The 21,515-nt window shown below is 35.5% G+C and overlaps 1 protein-coding gene across 2 annotated transcripts in view; it reads left to right on the top strand.

The window, feature by feature from the left end:
• Positions 1-21,515, top strand: part of GRIA4 (glutamate ionotropic receptor AMPA type subunit 4) — a 529,194-nt gene that overhangs the window by 447,292 nt on the left and 60,387 nt on the right. For both annotated transcript variants that reach the window (XM_024115308.1, XM_024115307.1), the window contains exons 8-10: positions 7,376-7,480; positions 12,924-13,034; positions 20,841-21,047. In XM_024115308.1, coding sequence (XP_023971076.1) covers positions 7,376-7,480; positions 12,924-13,034; positions 20,841-21,047 — 423 coding nt within the window. The remainder of the gene's footprint in view (positions 1-7,375; positions 7,481-12,923; positions 13,035-20,840; positions 21,048-21,515) is intronic.

The following is a 21,515-nucleotide window of genomic DNA, read 5'->3' as shown; positions in this document are numbered from 1 at the left end:
GCCAGTGTTCGGTGGGTGTTCTATAGGAGAAGTTCCACGTGTAGATGTATTTCTGATGTATCTGTGAGGAGGAAGGTGATCTCCGCGTCGTACTCTTCCACCATCTTCTCGCCTCAATGCCTCTTATTTTCTTGATGAGTCTGGTTAATGGTTTATCAATTTTGTTTATTTTCTCAAAGAGGCAGCTTTTAGTTTTATTGATCTTTGCTATCGTTTCCTTCATTTCTTTTTCATTTATTTCTGATCTTTTCTTTATGATTTCTTTCCTTCTGCTAACTTTGGGTTTGTTTTGTTCTTTTTTCTCTAATTGCTTTAGGTGTAATGTTAGGTTGTTTATTTGAGATGTTTCCTGTTTCTTCAGGTAGGATTTTATTGCTGTAAACTTCCCTCTTAGAACTGCTTTCACTGCATCCCATAGGTTTTGGGTCGTCGTGTTTTCACTGTCATCTGTTTCTAGGTATTTTTTGATTCCCTCTTTGTTTTCTTCAGTTATCACTTGGTTATTTAGTAGTGTATTGTTTAACCTTCATGTATTTTTATTTTTTACAGATTTTTTCCTAGTCTCATAGTGTTGTATCGGGAAAGATGCTTGGTATGATTTCAATTTTCTTAAATTTACCAAGGCTTGATTTGTGACTTAAGATATGATCTATCCTTGAGAATGTTCCATGTGCACTTGAGGAGAAAATGTAATCTTCTGTTTTGGATGGAAAGACCTATAAATATCAATTAAATCTAACTGGTCTATTTTGTCATTTAAAGCTTGTATTTCCTTATTAATTTTCTGTGTGGGTGATATGTCCATTGGTGTAAGTGAGGTGTTAAAGTCCCCTACTATTATTGTGTTACTGTTGTTTTTCTCTTTTATAGCTGTTAACATTTGCCTTATGTATTGAGGTACTCCTATGGTGGGTGCATATATATTTATAATTGTTATATCTTCTTCTTGGATTAATCCCTTGCTCATTTTGTAGTGTCCTTCCTTGTCTCTTGTAGTAGTCTTTATTTTAAAGTATATTTTATCTGATATGAGTATGGCTACTCCAGCTTTCTTGATTTCCATTTGCATGGAATATCTTTTTCCATTCCCTCACTTTCAGTCTGTATGGGTCCCTAGGTATGAAGTGGGTCTCTTGTAGACAGCATATATATGGGTCTTGTTTTTGTATCCATTCAGCCAGCCTATGTCTTTTGGTTGGAGCTTCTAATCCATTTACATTTAAGGTAGTTATCAATATATATGTTACTATTACCATTTTCTCAATTGTTTTGGGTTTGTTATTGTAGGTCTTTTCCTTCTTTTTTGTTTCTTGCCTAGAAAAGATCCTTTAGCATTTGTTGTAGAGCTGGTTTGGTGGTGCTAAATTCTCTTAGCTTTTGCTGGTCTGTAAAGGTTTTAATTTCTCCATCAAACCTGAATGAGATCCTTGCTGGATAGAGTGATCTTGGTTGTAGGTTTTTCCCTTTCATCACTTTAAATGTGTCTTGCCACTCCCTCTGGCTTGAAGAGTTTCTGCTGAAAGATCAGCTGTTACCTTTATGGGGATTCCCTTGTATGTTATTTGTCATTTTTCACTTGCTGCTTGTAATATTTTTTCTTTTATTTAATTTTTTATAGTTTGATTAATATGTGACTTGGCTTTTTCTCCTTGGATATATCCTGTACGGAACTCTGCTTCCTGGACTTGATAGACTATTTCCTTTCCCATATTAGGGAAGTTTTCAACTATAATCTCTTCAAATATTTTCTCAGTCCCTTTCTTTTTCTATTCTTCTGGACCCCTATAATTCGAACGTTGTTGCATTTAATGTTGTCCCAGAGGTCTCTGAGACAATTGTCCTCAATTCTTTTCATTCTTTTTTCTGCTCTGCAATAGTTATTTCCACTCTTTTATCTTCCAGGTCAATTATCCGTTCTTCTGCCTCAGTTATTCTGCTATTGATCCCTTCTAGAGAATTTTTAATTTTATTTATTGTTTTGTTCATCATTGTTTGTTTGCTCTTTAGTTCTTCTAGGTCCTTGTTAAACACTTTTTTTATTTTCTCCATTCTATTTCCAAGATACTGGATCATTTTTTCTATCATTACTCTGAATTCGTTTTCATGTAGACTGCCTATTTCATCTTCATTTGTTTAGTCTGGTGAGTTTTTACCTTGTTCCTTCCTCTGCTGTGTATTCCTCTGTCTTCTCGTTTTGCTTAACTTACTTAATGGGTTCTCCTTTTCGCAGGCTGCAGGTTAATAGTTCCCATAGTTTTTGGTGTCCTCTCCCAGTGGGTAAGGTTGGTTCAGTGGGTTGTGTAGGCTTCCTGGTGGAGTGGACTGCTGCCTGTGTTCTGGTAGATGAGGCTGGATCTTGTCTTTCAGTTGGGCAAGTCTGCTTCCGGTTGTTTGTTGTAGGGTGTCTGTGACCTTATTATGACTTTAGGCAGCCTCTCTGCTAATAGGTGGTGTTGTGTTCCTGTCTTGCTGCTTGTTTAGCATACGGTGTCCAGCACTGTAGCTTGCTGGTCGTTGAGTGGAGCTGTGTCTTAGCATTGAGATGGAGATGTCTGGGAGAGCTTTTGCTGTTTGATATTATGTGGAGCTGGGAGGTCTCTGGTGGACCAATGTCCTGAATTTGGCTCTCCCACCCCAGAGGCACAGGCCTGACACCAAGCCGGAGCACAAAGATCCTGTCAGCTATATGGCTCAGAAGAAAAGGGAGAAAAAAAGAAAGAAAGAAGGAAAAATATAAAATAACGTTATTAAAATAAATTTTTTAATTATTGAAAATTAAAAAGTAATAATAAAAAAAGAAAGAAAGAAAGAAGAGAGCAACCAAACCAAAAAACAAATCCATTAATTATAACAAATCCTAAAAACTGTACCAAAAAAAAATAGGGACAGACAGAACCCTAGGACAAATGGTAAAAGCAGAGCTCTACAGACAAAATCACACACACAACCATACACATACACACTCACAAAAAGAGAAAAAGGAAATATATATATATATTGAAAAAAAAAAGAGGAAGAGAGCAACCATTAAAAAAAAAGAGGAAGAGAGCAACCAAATCAATAAACAAATTTAACAATTATAATAAACTCTAAATACCAAACTAAGATAAACATAAGACCAGAAACAAATTAGATTCAGAAAGCTAAACCCCAAGTCTGCAGTTGCTCCCAAAGTCCACCACCTCAATTTTGGGATGATTCGTTGTCTATTCAGATATTCCAGAGATGCAGGGTACATCAAGTTGATTATGGAGATATAATCCACTGCTCCTGAGGCTGTTGGGTGAAATTTCCTTTTCTCTTCTTTGTTTGCACAGCTCCTGGGGTTCAGCTTTGGATTTGGCCCTGCCTCTGCATGTAGGTCACCCCAGGGTGTCTGTTCTTTTCTCAGACAGGATGGGGTTAAAGAAGTAGCTGATTGGGGGCTCTGGCTCACTCAGGCTGGGCAGAGGGAGGGGTACGGAATGCGGGCCCAGCCTGCAGCTGCAGAGGCCAGCATGACATTGCAACAGCCTGAGGCATGCCATGTGTTCTCCTGGGGAAATTGTACCTGGATCACAGGACCCCGGCAGTGGTGAGCTGAACAGACTCTGGGAGGGGATGTGTGGATAGTGACCTGTGCTTGCACACAGGCTTCTTGATGGCTGCTGCAGCAGCCTTAGCATTTCATGCCCATCTCTGGTGTCTTCTCTTATAGCTGTGGCCTGGGCCCATCTCTGGAGCTTGTTTAGGCGGTGCTCTGAATCCCCTCTCCTTGCGCACCCCGAAACAATGTTCTTTTGCCTCTTAGGCAGTTCCAGACATTTTACCAGACTCCCACCCAGCTAGCTGTGGTGCACTAGCCCCCTTCAGGCTGTGTTCATGCAGCCAACCCCAGTCCTCTCCCTGGAATCTGGCCTCCGAAGCCAGATCCTCAGCTCTGAGACCCCATCCACCCTGGAAGGTGAGCAGACAAGCCTCTCAGGCTGGTGAGTGCTGGTCGGCACTGATCCTCTCTGTGAGAATCTCTCTGCTTTGCCCTCTGCACCCCTATTACTATAATCTCTTCAAATATTTTCTCAGTCCCTTTCTTTTTCTATTCTTCTGGACCCCTATAATTCGAACGTTGTTGCATTTAATGTTGTCCCAGAGGTCTCTGAGACAATTGTCCTCAATTCTTTTCATTCTTTTTTCTGCTCTGCAATAGTTATTTCCACTCTTTTATCTTCCAGGTCAATTATCCGTTCTTCTGCCTCAGTTATTCTGCTATTGATCCCTTCTAGAGAATTTTTAATTTTATTTATTGTTTTGTTCATCATTGTTTGTTTGCTCTTTAGTTCTTCTAGGTCCTTGTTAAACACTTTTTTTATTTTCTCCATTCTATTTCCAAGATACTGGATCATTTTTTCTATCATTACTCTGAATTCGTTTTCATGTAGACTGCCTATTTCATCTTCATTTGTTTAGTCTGGTGAGTTTTTACCTTGTTCCTTCCTCTGCTGTGTATTCCTCTGTCTTCTCGTTTTGCTTAACTTACTTAATGGGTTCTCCTTTTCGCAGGCTGCAGGTTAATAGTTCCCATAGTTTTTGGTGTCCTCTCCCAGTGGGTAAGGTTGGTTCAGTGGGTTGTGTAGGCTTCCTGGTGGAGTGGACTGCTGCCTGTGTTCTGGTAGATGAGGCTGGATCTTGTCTTTCAGTTGGGCAAGTCTGCTTCCGGTTGTTTGTTGTAGGGTGTCTGTGACCTTATTATGACTTTAGGCAGCCTCTCTGCTAATAGGTGGTGTTGTGTTCCTGTCTTGCTGCTTGTTTAGCATACGGTGTCCAGCACTGTAGCTTGCTGGTCGTTGAGTGGAGCTGTGTCTTAGCATTGAGATGGAGATGTCTGGGAGAGCTTTTGCTGTTTGATATTATGTGGAGCTGGGAGGTCTCTGGTGGACCAATGTCCTGAATTTGGCTCTCCCACCCCAGAGGCACAGGCCTGACACCAAGCCGGAGCACAAAGATCCTGTCAGCTATATGGCTCAGAAGAAAAGGGAGAAAAAAAGAAAGAAAGAAGGAAAAATATAAAATAACGTTATTAAAATAAATTTTTTAATTATTGAAAATTAAAAAGTAATAATAAAAAAAGAAAGAAAGAAAGAAGAGAGCAACCAAACCAAAAAACAAATCCATTAATTATAACAAATCCTAAAAACTGTACCAAAAAAAAATAGGGACAGACAGAACCCTAGGACAAATGGTAAAAGCAGAGCTCTACAGACAAAATCACACACACAACCATACACATACACACTCACAAAAAGAGAAAAAGGAAATATATATATATATTGAAAAAAAAAAGAGGAAGAGAGCAACCATTAAAAAAAAAAGAGGAAGAGAGCAACCAAATCAATAAACAAATTTAACAATTATAATAAACTCTAAATACCAAACTAAGATAAACATAAGACCAGAAACAAATTAGATTCAGAAAGCTAAACCCCAAGTCTGCAGTTGCTCCCAAAGTCCACCACCTCAATTTTGGGATGATTCGTTGTCTATTCAGATATTCCAGAGATGCAGGGTACATCAAGTTGATTATGGAGATATAATCCACTGCTCCTGAGGCTGTTGGGTGAAATTTCCTTTTCTCTTCTTTGTTTGCACAGCTCCTGGGGTTCAGCTTTGGATTTGGCCCTGCCTCTGCATGTAGGTCACCCCAGGGTGTCTGTTCTTTTCTCAGACAGGATGGGGTTAAAGAAGTAGCTGATTGGGGGCTCTGGCTCACTCAGGCTGGGCAGAGGGAGGGGTACGGAATGCGGGCCCAGCCTGCAGCTGCAGAGGCCAGCATGACATTGCAACAGCCTGAGGCATGCCATGTGTTCTCCTGGGGAAATTGTACCTGGATCACAGGACCCCGGCAGTGGTGAGCTGAACAGACTCTGGGAGGGGATGTGTGGATAGTGACCTGTGCTTGCACACAGGCTTCTTGATGGCTGCTGCAGCAGCCTTAGCATTTCATGCCCATCTCTGGTGTCTTCTCTTATAGCTGTGGCCTGGGCCCATCTCTGGAGCTTGTTTAGGCGGTGCTCTGAATCCCCTCTCCTTGCGCACCCCGAAACAATGTTCTTTTGCCTCTTAGGCAGTTCCAGACATTTTACCAGACTCCCACCCAGCTAGCTGTGGTGCACTGGCCCCCTTCAGGCTGTGTTCATGCAGCCAACCCCAGTCCTCTCCCTGGAATCTGGCCTCCGAAGCCAGATCCTCAGCTCTGAGACCCCATCCACCCTGGAAGGTGAGCAGACAAGCCTCTCAGGCTGGTGAGTGCTGGTCGGCACTGATCCTCTCTGTGAGAATCTCTCTGCTTTGCCCTCTGCACCCCTATTGCTTCACTCTCCTCCGTGGCTCCGAAGCTTCCAACCCGCCACCCCCCCCACCCCACCCCCACCCCCGTCTCCGACAGTGAAGGGGCCTCCTAGTGTGTGGAAAATCTTCCTCCTTCACAGCTCCCTCCCAGAGGTGCAGATCCTGTCCCTATTCTTTTGTCTCTGTTTTTTTCTTGTTTCTTTTCTCCTACCCAGTTACATGGGGGAGTTTCTTGCCTTTGGGAAGTCTGAGGTCTTCTGCCAGCATTCAGTAGGTGTTCTGTAGGAGTTATTCCACATGTAGATGTATTTCTAATGTATTTGTGGGGAGAAAGTTGATCTCCACGTCTTACTCCTCCACCATCTTGAAGTTCTCTTCTCAGTAGATCTTTAAATTGCCTGTAACCTTAGATTAAGTATTTGTTTATTTTATTCTTTTATAGTTAATACTAACACTATTTTTCAAGTGATTAATGTGATATGTGTGTATATTTAGTATTACATCTTAAATGTTCTGAAATGCCATGGGTTCAGAACATAAGTATAAATGAATTAAAAGGAAATTTGGAATAAAGTACACGTGAATATTTTCAAAAATATGTTTATTTTTCTGAATTTCTTATATCTTAATTTTAATATTAGCGAGAAGAAGTATGATCCAATGTGGTTATCAGGGCTATTTAATCTGTTATGTGGCTATGCAGATAAAACAGAAAAATAACTATAAAACAAACTATATTTCCATTCCTATAAACAATATTTCAATATCGAGGAAGTATTCTGTTAGTTACAAAGGGAACTTCATAATAAAAAATAAATAAATAAAACATGTTCATCTTCCAAACACATAACAGAATTGCTTATATATTACTTTGATATTCCTCTTTCAGAGTCTATCCCAGTAGCTCAAATATCCCATGTTTTTTTAGTGAGTTGCTTATAATTTATAGTTCCATACCCATGTGTAGTCATAAGCCTAGCAGATGAAGTCAAGATTTCTGTAATTAAAATGGCAAGTGATTACATGTGTGGATTCTCTTTTTCATTCATAGGTTCAAATTCAAGGACTGACAGGGAATGTTCAGTTTGACCACTATGGACGTAGGGTCAATTACACAATGGATGTGTTTGAGCTAAAGAGCACAGGACCTAGAAAGGTGAGCCACACTTCAACATTTTTCTTAGTTTTCATTTGACATTTTTAAAGCCTTATAGGTGAAAGGTAGCTGGATAGTCTGCATTTTTAAAAAATTGTGAATATGGTTGACCCTTGAACAACGTGGGAACTAGGGGCTCTGACCCTCCACACAGTCAAAAATCCAGGTCTAAATTTTAGTGGGCCCTCCATATATGTGGTTCCTCCATAGCTGCAGTTCCACATCTGAGGATTCAACCAACCACAGATCATATAGTACTGTAGTATTTACTATTAAAAGAATCCATGTAAAAGTGGACCTGAGCAGTTCAAACCTGTGTTGATTAAGGGTCAACTGCACTTACAAATAATACTTTCTTGATAATTCATGCTGAAATAAATTCTTGTGTCCTATGACTGATATTTAGTGGTGTACCAAAGCTGAAATGAACTAATTTACATGCTATTTATATCCTTTATCCAAAAATAGAAGCAATTTTTTTAAAGGCTTAGCAAAAAAATCCCACAGAACCCATAATATACTCTTCAGGAAAGCACACAATGTAGGTAAGAGACTTACTCACTTCCATGTAGTCATTTATGAAACTATTAGAGAGAGAACAAAGAAGACTAAAGGGCATATTTAGAACAGGCTAAATGTTCCTGAAGTAAGCAAGTAAACATTCAAATGAGCAAAGAAAAGAGGAGATGGAAGATAATATTGTTAAGATTATTGTTAGGTTGAAGAGGGAAAGAAACACCTAAGAACATCAACTGAGGAGCCAGGGAGGTTGTTTAGGAAGCTTCTGATGAAAGATTTTTGGATTTCAGAAGGTAACTCTGCCAGTCTTCTTATGGTATGACTAAGCATAGTTTTCCCAATGTCCAAAAAGTACTTTATATAATGGAACAATACAATTCCACCACAGCAATTGGCTATGAACATTTTATACTTAACACATATAATTTTTTAACATTCTTTTCTCTAGCATTAGCTAGGATGCTCAAGAAAAGACATGCTCAACTTACCTTATCTAAAAACTCTATTTGTTTCAACACTTGGCTGTTTAAAAAAACTTTCCCAAATATACTTTCCTTTGTTAGTGTAATAATGATAGTTACAATTTATGAAATGCCTGCTATGTCCCAACCACCGGACTTGGTGTAATTTGATCCTCACAATAAGCCTGTAACAGAGTACTATTATCTCCATTTTTCTAGTGAGAAAGTTACAGTGCAATAGGCTATGGTTTCTTGTCTAAGGCCTGCAAGTGAGAAAACAAAGATTTTTAATTCAGATATGTCTGACTCCAGAACCTTTCTACCCAGTACCCTGCCTGAGTAGTCTCTGTGCTAATGGAGTTTATTTTCTAGTAGCATAAAATATAGTAAGTTCCATACAACAGTTAAAGAGAAAGCGTGTGGAAAGTCTAAAGAGGAAGAGATCACTTCCAGCTGGAGGAAAACAAATCGAAGAAGGCTGCATGGGGGAGATTTAAAGTTAGTCATGAAGTTAGTTTAAATAGGTAGAAATGGTAGAGGCAAGAACCCGAGGACAGGCTGGAGGCAGGAAATTTAAAGTCATACGTGGAAGATGGCAAAGGCTTTCCAAGCTGTGCTTTGCTCCAGTCTGTCATAACATGTGCTTCTGCATATGTGTGAGGAGAGATTTAGAGCTGCCATGCAAACCATCTCTAGCTTTTCAGCCTTTTAGTGGCATCTCCTTTAGTACAGGCTGCCAGCTAATACAGGGCAGGCAGGAGCCTATCTGATCCAGATCAGGTAAGGGCAGGAGATGGAATGACAGCTTTAAAGCCAAGCTGTATGATGGGCTCTTCTAAGGGTACTACCCAAAGAAAGGGACTGACATGCTCCCAAGAAGAAATTTAGGAAGTTCCATGTAAACACCAATTTTACCCACCAATTTAGGAGGTTCCATGTAAACACCAATATTAGGAGTTTCCATGTAAACACCAATTTTACCCAATTTCAGCACACAGCCAGCAACAAGAAAGAAACCCATTTTAAGCAAAGTCCCTCCGCTAGCTGTGGAGCAGACAGAATATTCCATAAGCCTTTAAAAATATTGGCTAACTGGTGACCAGCCTGCCACAAACCAGATTCTGCAAAATTAGCCATTTAAGTAGAACCTTTCTAAAATGCAAAAGACAATTCCATATTTCACAAAACAGTAAGTACAAAAAGTAAAATTATCTCTTTATAAAAGAAAGAAAAATGGAAAAAGGAAGCTGGTGGTAACTAATGGTAACATCAAGTGGGCTATTTACAGCACTGAATCTTTTCATGGCCTATTGAAACAAGATGGTAACAAAAATTAAGGTTTTTAGAGGAGAAAGTTAAAGAATAAGTTGGAAAAGTGATGAACAGTACATCTTCACACTCAGTTGACATTTGTCTAAGACTCTTAGAAGAAATATGAAATGTGTGAAATGGTGTAGACTCATCCATCTTTGTTTTTCTTGGGCACTCTGTCAGGAATATTAAACTTAAAAATGAACTACCATGAGAAACACTCTGCTGGTGAGACTTGGCAATACGTCTGAAAAGCGAGCAACAATTCCTTTAAATTGAACACTTGCCAGTAAGAGAGCTATCTTTGAAAATAGATCAGAGAGTTAACCCATCAGTTTGTCTGACTTCCATAACAGGGAAACTGAGTGAGAGTCTCATTAAGCAGAATCCACAAAGCTCTTTCTGAAGTCTCAGCTCCTAAGTATGGTGGAATCTTCTTGCCATTCCAGTGATCTCTCAAGAATGCTCTAAAACCAGGCTTGCATGGTTTCAGGAATTCTTAATCATAAAAATTGTATTTATTGAGAGCAGGTTATACATAAGACACAGTAAAGGGAAACTGATGTGCGTTTTAATATTTAATCCTTACAGCAACCTGAAAGTAAGATGTATTTTTTTCATTTTATAGAAGAGAAAAGTAAGGCTCAGAGAAACTAAGTAACCTGCTCAGGGATGTTAAACTAGAAAGAGATGGAGCTGGGGTGGAGACTAAGGCTCATCTAGCTTCAAACCTACTCTCTTAACTGCTATAAAATATTATCAGTCCCAGGGCCCATAACTTTTCCCTTGAGGGTTGGTATGAGAATTAAGCCATATCTTTCAGGACAGGTTTGGTCAAATCAGCTCTCCCAGGAACCAACTTTGAGTAGAACAGTGGCTTCTCATAGCCCCTCAATCTCTACACAATCCCTACATTGCAGGCAAAGTCCACCATAAATATGGAGATATTTACTCATATATTATATTATGGTTATATTTGTGCACAATTCACCTTTAGGAATCCAAAGAAGACAAATACTTCTCTGACATTTCCTGCCAGTTTAGCAATTTAAATGCTTCTATATTTTTGCTTTAACATTACAAAACTATTTTTCACCGAATTTCTGTCTCTAGGAAAAAAGTGCCTCTTTCCCTGTCTAATTAAATGAGATCAGGCATAGGAAGTGTCCCTAGTAAATTGTAAAATGTTGTGAAAAATTAGAGAGAAAAACTCTATCTCATATGAAGTTCTAGGTACAAAATTTAATATTCCTTTCTTTAAGAAGTGACCCTTATATCACTGTTCACCCCATACCGTCCTACTTCCCAAAAAGTCCATGGCCCACATAAGATCTATGCACAAACCATGTCTCCATATCACAAACCATGGTTTTCTTTTTCACCAGAATTTCAAGTAGATATAAGGCAAATAGATACAGTTGGGTAAAATTTTGCCTATTATTTTAATTTGCCAGTACTTCTAAATCATTTATCTTTGGGTTGGGGGAAATAGTCATGAACACACAGGTTGTTCTTAACTGCAAAATGTCAAGGTCTTGTCAACATCCGAAGACTCTCCAGAATGTGTCCCAGATCTGTAGTTTTTCTGTTGTGGGAACTCATTAATAAAGAAAAATTGCTTTCCCAGAAAATGGGCTGCTGAGATCTGGAAGGTGGCTGCATCTTAACAGAGTACTAAACTGTGAAACCTATTTTTATGTTGTATAACTGTCATGTGGAAAAGAAAACTAACAGGAAGCAACTATGTTTTTTAAGCTATTTTTTAAGTACATGTAGGAATTGAAGAGAGGATAGGTCTCAAAGTCATACTTGTTTTGTTTTAATTAAATTTTTCACTGACTCATTAAATAAATGTTAGCTATAAATAAATTCATATGGGCAATTGAAAATAATTGCTGAATTGAATTGTTTTATACTCATAATTTTGGATCAAACTAAGCAATATAGCAAACCATATTAATGAAAATTATTTTTTATGTCTATTCTGTTATTGAATATTTGTGAATAATATAGTCTCTTTCTGATATGCTTAATGCTTACTTTATTTTAAAATGTTCACAAATACTAACATGAGAGTTAAGAACTTGGAAGAAGCAAGAAAGACTTTCAAAACATATTGGGACAAATAGTGATTACAGACCAGTGAGCAATTACATACATTTTATGGGAAATATGAGTTTTATCAACTGCATCCAGAAATTCAAGAAAGAAGTTTGGCAAGCATTAAACAAAAACCCATTTTGGGAGTTTATGTAGCATAATAGCAAAGTATATGGACTTGTAATTGCACCTACCTTTACATTTGCTGTGTGTATATACTTTAAGATGCATATATTTTTTAAACAGCATTCATTACAGTGTCTGCCAGAAAGCAAGCAGGCAAGAAGTGGTAGCCATTAATATTCCTTAGTGGTCTGCATGATAAAAAGAACCCTAAATTTCCTTTAGGATACCATTTAGTTACTTTGTAAAGTGTTTAACTAATTACTTCACATATTTTATGGAAAGGAGTTTGTTCCACATCTAAATGAGAAGTAATATAAGGATTTAAAGTGAGACAATTAAAAAAATTTCAAAAGTGAAAATATTAAGTAATCATTAATATTAGCATCTGATGTATTTAGTATTTAAAAATGGTGAGACTAGCGGCTAGGTTATGTGAAACCAGAAACTATTTCTATATTGCTTTAAAAACACACAAGTCTTTTTTCTTGAAAACATCTTGTATGTGTACCCTATGTAAATCTGACTATTCCCTTTACCATAAAACCTGTAACATTATTGATAAAATCATGTAAATTAATTGCAGAAGGTGCCAATCAATCTCGCTACAAGAGGATCAACACAAATGGTATTCCATCTGTATCCACCTTCTTTTTTGAACCCATCCATTCCCAATGTCTTGGCTACTCCATGATTGTAAATTGCAAAGTTGCCAAATGTATAACTAGGCAGTATCATTAGCATCAGGAAAACTGGCTCATTATCAATTAAGAAAACTTCCAAACACATTACTGTGTGCTTTATAAATTTGTTTTGTTTGCTTACTTATTAATACCTCTTATTAATACTGATAATTTTATCAGTGTTGCTCTGATAACTAAAGAAAACTCTTCTAAAATGTGTTTTCAAGAATTTTCTGTATTTGGCAGGTTGGGTACTGGAATGATATGGATAAATTAGTCTTAATTCAAGATATGCCCACTCTTGGCAATGACACAGCAGCTATTGAGAACAGAACAGTCGTTGTAACCACTATTATGGTAAGTTTTGGTCTGTGCTTTATGATGTTCCATTTTGTCCACAGGCAATTTTAATTCCCCAGCTACAGTGAACAGGGAGGATGAAAGCTGCATCTTAGTGATGGTGGCATGGGTGTTCTGATCCACAAAAGTCTATCGAGGCTTTGAATAAGTTTGTCTTGAACTTTGAGTACATTTAGTACTTTTATTTGTATTATCTTTTGTTGCATTGTTGTTCTTGGAAAAATGCTCAGATGTTAAAAATTGAAGCTCTCTAGTTGGAAATGTATGAAATGCTAGGATTTCAAAGGACAAAAGAATAAACATGGGGCTTCCCTGGTGGCGCAGTGGTTGAGAGTCCCCCTGCCGATGCAGGGGACATGGGTTCGTGCCCCGGTCCGGGAAGATCCCACATGCCGCGGAGCCGCTAGGCCCGTGAGCCATGGCCGCTGAGCCTTCTCGTCCGGAGCCTGTGCTCTGCAACGGGAGAGGCCACAACAGGGAGAGGCCCCAACAGTGAGAGGCCTGAAAAAAAAAAAAAAAAAAAAAAAAAAAAAAAAGAGTAAACATGAAAAAGATCAACAACTAATCACCTAAAAATATCCAGTAGTAAACATCATATCGTTGTTATTATGTTTTTAAAACACCAATGTAATAATCATTAATAGTGTTTAAAATTATAATTTTCAGGTAGTTTATTCATTTAATAATGATTTGCATTGTCTATTTATAATAGTGGCGGTATGAATGTGAAGATTTTAATGAGTATGTTTTACACAACTATGCTTTAGAAATAAATTTATTTTATATTTATTTTTAATGCATAAAGGGGTTTTTATACCGATTATTTTTCTCATTGACCTGTGACAAATACACAATAAAATGTATTGGAATTCTCCTAGGAATTAAGAAAAATGATATTCATTCAGTCACATCATAAAATGAAAAATACTCTAAATTTTAAGGCTGCTTTTCCAAAGAGATTCACGTGAACTTATCTTTTAAATAATTTGATGCCTCATATTTTTCTCTTCTAAATTCAAACATGCTTTTTAGAGTCAATGCTAGTCAAAGGAGATCAACAATCGGTAACATTTTCTGTCTAATTTAAAGTTATATATCCTCAGCTCACTGTCTCATTAGGCAGAACATATTTTTAACTACTTTTGAAGACTTTACTCTAAATAAAGTGGAAGTATTTTATATAATTTAGTTTTTAGCTTGTGTAATTTTAATTTTATGCTTTTAGTAATGTCAAGTTATTTCCAAAATTTTGACATGGAGGTCAAAGCATGAAAATGCCAGAGAAAAGCTTTCATAATGTTGCAGTTAATTTTATCGGTGTTGCATCACCAGCTAGAAACTTAATGTTAATCTGCCAAGACTTAGTTGGAAGTTTATAATTTTAGAATGCAAACCAACCAACAGCAGTTTTTGTGTAAGAATGCAAAATATATATCTTCTAACTTAATTGTGTAATATTTGCATGGGACTTAAATATATATATGTATGTATATATATAATATACATACATATATATACGTTCCTAAAAAAGACAGTAATGGAAAGTCATACTTCAGTTCAGTCCTCCTCTTTTCAGCCTCTGATGAAGAATCCTATTTTAAGGAATTGATCAAGAAAGAAATGAGCTCCACGCTGTTCGACCATTCTTAACTAAAGCTCAAGTCTTGTTCTCCTGTGTAGTAAATTTAAGCTAATTTTTCATGTGGGATTCTTCTTGGATGACCAACTCTGGACTACCAGAAAAAAAAGTTTTTAAGTTCTGTGACTTTCCTGAGATACTAGAACAAAAGAAGAATTAATCCTCATCTTTTTCAAGAAAATAGATGTTGAAAAAGAGTAGCTTAATTCTGATGTATCCATTCCCATATCTGGAAATGAGGTCATTGTACGTAAATGATGGAATGATAATACTTCTAATTCCAAGCGTAGATTTTCTAAAAGTAAATACCTGTGAATTTGTGTCCTTTTCTGAATACACATAGTTGTTTTCTTTAAAGATTTTTTGAAATTTTGCCTGTTATATGTGAAATAAAGTGTTTTAATGCACATTATAGATATAATGTAGAGAATCTCCTTTTTTCTGTTATTAAACGAGCCGGAGATATAATTCTTAAAACCAAAATATTGAATTACTTTTGCAAGCATGGCTATTTTTCAGGAAGCATGCTGTCAAAAAATAAGCACAAATTCCTGAAGAATCCAATTGTTTCCTATATACATAACGACTATTCTGTAAAGTTATCTGTTCTTTGACAGTGATATCACCAATATTTTTGCAATCAAAATAGTGCAATACTAGTATCTGTCTTTTGTATAAAAATGTAGTCTCCATATAAATAATGCCTCTGACCTTTGCAACTTCAATAATTCAAAAAAAAAAAAAAGCTAGAATCCTTCCTTGTATTTGCTTTTGTTGAAAATGGTATTCCAGGACCTATGACATGTCCATCATCTCATTCATTTTGAAAGAAATATTCTTCCTTATAAATGAATGAGATATTGGCACCAGTGTATAATAACCCCTCAAATTCAGTTGAAAACTTCCAACAGCAATGGAATTGGTTAGACATTAAACTATGTGCAAGACAGATATCTAGACACAAAAGAAGGCTGAGAGTGTTGTGGCACTGGAACTCACTCATTTTGATCAAAATTGATATGGCCTTGCTGTTCTGCCATTTGTTTTTCCTTTGTGTATATTGTTATTTACATGTTGATACACTGTAATAGTATATGGTATTGTTAAATAAAGTTGATTGAGAAATTCATTTATTCATTCATAAATATTTATTAAGCGTCTGCTATTTGCTAGGCACAGTTATAAGCCCGGAGATATGTTAACCAACAAAACAGAAAAAAATCCTGCACTCTCAATTGAACTTTCATTCTAGTGAGAGAAAGCAGACAAGAAACACGATAAATAAGTATAGTAGATATCATTTTTAAATAAAGTGTCTTTAGCTTTTTGAATTTCTGAAATTATTTGTTTTATATCTACATGTGATCTTCATTTTAATGACTAATGTATTCTTCCTGAATATAGTCATGCTGAATATAACTTAACTAAATCTAAATAAAAGTAAAATTGTTGATATTATCACATGAGAATAATGACTACAAAGTTGAAAGGCCTAAAGTTTTAGATTCAGATGCTCATCATTTTTTCTCTTTAAGTCTTAGTGACTAAAAATTTTATAAAATTTGCAAAATTTATGACACTGTGACCATACTCATTTAACATTTTACATTCAAAATAAACAACCTAAGGAAGCCAAATCTGTGCCATGTGGTTTGGGTAAGTGCAGCAATTGAGGAAAAGGCAGTTTGCAGTAGACGTTATAGTGGTGATTTCTTCTGTAATCTCACTACTTTCTTTGGCTGAACTCTCTGGAAAAGGAGAGATGATGCAGTTATATTTCAGCCAAGCCCATTTTTCCCCAAATCTTTACCACTGAAGGTAAAAGAGGCTGATGATGCATTACTAAACTAAGAATGTATTTCTTGCCATCATAGGAACATAACAATCCTTTCGGAAATTTTTCCATGAAATGCAAATTTATTCACCGTAGACTCAGAATTACATTATAAACCTTAAAGCAATTTTACTTATACCACTTAGTCCTTCCAGGAATATTTTTTATACTTTTTATGAGTTGTTTGATATTTTATCTTCTCTATGTAGAATTTTGTAAATGCACTATACATAGATGCATGTGTGTATACAATATACACATGCATATTTATATACACATATATGTATATACCGATACAGAAAATACAGATATTTTTATTTTCTTCCTGTACCAGATATTAACCTTCCCCATACATACACCTGCCTCCAAAGAGCTTATAACTCAGTTTTTAAATAAGTTATTTTAAATAAGTTTAAAACTGTGCCACCATTAAATTTACTCATTTTTAATGTATTGAATAATAACATTTTAATATTCACTTTTAAGAATTTTACACATGGGATAAATTATCTACATTAAGATCTTTGGAGAAAAACAAATATCCACATAGCAAATAACTTCTGTTGATGCTACTGATTTTATTATTTTAACTGTTTTCAAGTAGCAATTTTAATGATTATATTTGTGATATTTAGAAAATCTTACAGCTTTTCTAATAAATATATATACTTCAACAGTTTTACTTTTGCTAAATACAAACAAGAATTTCCTCAATAGGAAAATGATACTTTATTGATTGAAAATCATCTTAATTCATTTACACAAACATTTTCATAAGCAAACCCTAATGTAGTAGCTTTAAACAGAGATTGATTTCTTTCCTGAAATTGCAGAGCAGATGTAGAACACTATGCATTATGGAAATTCTGGTAATAAACTCATAGTCACTAAGAAGTAATGCATTTCAAATAACTTCTGGCTCCATAAGGTTGTGTATCAAAAACAGCCCACAAATACCCTTTAATGATTGGCTATAACTCATTTTTTATTATATTGAAAAGACTTGGTATTTTCTTCACCTGTCGTAGCCCCCAAACTTTGTATTGAATCTCCTCAAGTATGCAGTGTTTGAAGGGCTACTTGTGGATAAATTATCAGATTCAGGATGGGGCAAATGAAGAGGTTGGGAAAGTGTTGAGGATTTGCTGCTAATTTGGATTTGATGTGAAAGAAAAGGAAAATGAGACACACTCAAAGAAATTAGGAAGAGCTGAGCAACTATGAGAGGTTTCATGCAAGAAATGCCTAGCAATTCTCTCCCTTTGTTCTTCCATCTTCCTGAATGTGATCATCTTATTTCTCTTAACTTCCATGCACCAATATCTGAATAGCAACAATTATGCATGCCCTTGTTTGTGCAAAAAGCCTAGATAAATTTCTAATCAACATCTTCAGTAAGCTGAAGGTTTCTCTAGCCTTTGTTGGTTCATTTGTCAGGAAAACAAAGACCTGATGGGCCCCTGCTATCCAAAAAGGAAACTAAAAAAGATGGAAACACTAAATAAATTTGTATTTATATATACATATACCTGTTTCAGAAGAGGTGACGTGGAACTTATCAATATTTACTTTCCTTTTGAAGACCTGAATAAGAAGTTCTAATACAATTACTTTTCCATGATATTCTTATTTAGGAAGCACTGATAGACAAGGAGATCTTTATATTTATTGAATGCCTTATATTTATTGAGTACCAGACACCATGAAGAAATATGGAAAGTTTTTATCTACATTGTTTACTCAAGATTTCATATAGAGAATTTCATTCACTAAAAATATAGAAATTCAGTTATTTACTCTTGTCACCTTGCTTGTTAAATCATATGAAATCTCAAATGGTTGCATATATTTTGACAGATGCAACAATAGCTTCAAAAATGTCCAGATATTTTAAAATACAGATTCAACTCTCACTCCTGCTAGTTCTGTGAAATTGAGCAATTTGTTGAACCTGTCTAAGCTTAAATTTTCCATCTGCAAAATGGGAAATGCCGACCTCAAAATGGCGGTGTGAAAAGTAAATAAAAGAGCACAATTAAAGAACAATTAAGAACTTAGGACTCTGTAACTGACACAGAGTAAGCACTAAATAAGTGAGGGCTAATATTATTTTTTACTACTATATTTTATTATTGTCCCCCACCACTCTCACTCCTTTACCTTTATTACAAAGCATTTAACCTTAATCACAAGAGGACGAAGGGGATATTTTATTTATTTGTGTATCCCTAGTTCCCAGCAAGCTGCCTGACACACAGAGGGTGTTTAACAAATGTTTAAGTAAATACTAAAAATGCAGCTTTGAATGAAGCAAATTGTTCACTATATAATATAGAGGGGATTTTGCAAATTAGATGATAACATTAGCTAGAGAAACTTCTGTACACAAGTTAATATAGTAGTATACATATTTGAGGGCTAAACTTCATGTGTTCAAATATTTCAGACACTTTAGAATTTATCAACCTTAGCACCCAATGTGAACCTTAGCAATATTCCTTTTGAAAACCTCTCAAGTTTGTTATACTAACAGCCATTTCAATTAGAATGTTAAGCATTTTGCAAATGTGTGATTCTTGCTTTTTTATACATATTCTTCCATATTTTAATTAGCTATTTCAAGAAAAAATGAAAGGATTAGGTCATTTTAACTACTAATATTCTATAGCATAGCTTAGAAATTAACAATGCATTGCAACAATTCACCGATTTTCATAACCACATTCATAATTTGCAAAATGCTTCATATTTGGAGAATGTTTTCTGTAAGCTAACAAGTAATTTTCATCTATCTAAAGAGACAATTAGCTGCCTTTATTTTGTTGGTGGAGAAACTTTCTTTACCCAAGTCCAGTGTTAGAATATTCATCAAATTCAAGGAAGAAGTGAGAGACTTCTGGGTCACTTGGCCGTGTCTACCTAAGGCAGGATTTAAGAAAACAATACAAGGAGCAATGCTATACAATTTCCCACAATAGAGTTATTTAGGCATCTCTATGAGAGAATCATATATCATGTAATGTACAGTTTTATCAAGTTTTTAGAAATAGTTTCTACATTTACAAAGTACTTAAAAACAAAATCAGAATTAGTGTAGACTGCCATGTAATACAAAGTAAATTACCTTCTAATCCAGAGTTTTAAGAGCAAGTTCAACTTTCCCAACTACAGATTTCTGGGAGAAATGAAAAGATTCATATTAAAATTACTAAATGTCACAGTACAATTTTATAAAATATAAATCATTACTTCAATGACACTGTGGTCAAAAGTGGTCACTCCTGTCTGCAAATGATTAAAAAATCTGAAGTGTGACCAGGAGTTCTGTATGTACTGCATGTTTGCCAGGCCTATCTTTGAGTTGGTGGCATTAGGTTTTATTTATAAAATCAAGTGCTTTTTTGCTAACATGTATCTTTAGTTTCACAGACTTTAAATGGTTTGGTTTAGAGGTGTGTGTGTGTGTGTGTGTATGTGTACTGAAAACTGTTCAGATATTATTAGTTAACAGTAATCTTTTTCATTTTATAAGGATTTTCACAATAATTCTTCATGCTATTTTGTCTTACTTGCTTCAGAAACTAAATGAGAATATTACTTGAAATGTGTGATTGTCACAATTGGGGAAAAATTATTAGCTTCCATTGGAAACAAATTTTATAATAGAATAAAAATTCATGGAACACAGCCCTAATTAAAGCCAAAATATAGGACAATTTTAGGAAAGCCAATTTAATGTAAATTAGTATATAAAATTTTAAAAACTACTAATTCATTTCTTCTTTGAACTTGCTAATAATGCCTGCTCTGAGAAAGGCATATTGCTAAATGCTAAAGAACAAAGAAAAATGATACAGCTCTTTTCCTAAAGAAAGTCTCAGTTGAATGTGGCTAAATAAGATGCAGAATACGGAGAACTGTGACTTTGAATGAGTCTTTTATTACACGAAGCTGACTCCTAAATAGTCTTCAGGCCATGAGATACTTTGGAAATAGTAATTTCATTGCCACAGGTGATAATTTATGCTTCTCTAGTCTATTATTAATGTATATTTTTCCTATAGCACTCACAGTCCTAGGTATGTAATAATCACTCAAGAGAAAATTATTTTAAAGATTTAATTTTTAGTATCCAATGTAAAGCAACTTAATATACTATTAAGCACATTTTAACATTCATCTGTTTTACTATCAATTTCTTGCCACACAAAATCAGTGTGTGTACTAATACTAAATATAATATTTTGTTAAATTCTGAAACTGAAAAGTTGCATAAAATTTTTTAATGTTTTATAATTTCTCCCTTACAGTTCTACTTCTCTCATTATAGGAATCCCCATATGTTATGTACAAGAAAAATCATGAAATGTTTGAAGGAAATGACAAGTATGAAGGATACTGTGTAGATTTGGCATCTGAAATTGCAAAACATATTGGTATCAAGTATAAAATTGCCATTGTCCCTGATGGAAAATATGGAGCAAGGGATGCAGACACAAAAATCTGGAATGGGATGGTAGGGGAACTTGTTTATGGGGTAAGCAAATCAATCTATTGAAAATTTACTTACATAAACCTGAAGCTTTTTTTCATGTGGGCACATATCAATTTTTAAATGTCTACTGTTGTCTTTTAAATTTGCAGTTACATTCAAAGAAGCATATATGATGTCAAATGTTTCTCTATTTCATTAATAATGCAATTTCCAAACAATGGGAGAAACTAATACTTGATAACTTCAAAAAGATAAAAATTCAGAATACAATGTCCTATTTTATAAAAAAAAACACTGACCAGTATCTGCCATGATTATTCTCTTAAGCCTGATGCTGGTATACCATAGACATGTTGTTTTGAGAACTATTTTGAGAGTTACTTATATCCCTGTTGGTTGTATTTACTGGTAAATATCTTTTAAGTTATTTGTGAAGCTATCAGTAAACTATTTTAACATATATTAAAGTATTCACCAATAATGTGAGGTTCTTACAACTCTGCTGAACAC

Source organism: Physeter macrocephalus, chromosome 16 (assembly GCF_002837175.3).
Source record: "Physeter macrocephalus isolate SW-GA chromosome 16, ASM283717v5, whole genome shotgun sequence".
NCBI lineage: Eukaryota > Metazoa > Chordata > Mammalia > Artiodactyla > Physeteridae > Physeter > Physeter macrocephalus.
This window is presented reverse-complemented; position numbering and strand designations above follow the sequence as displayed.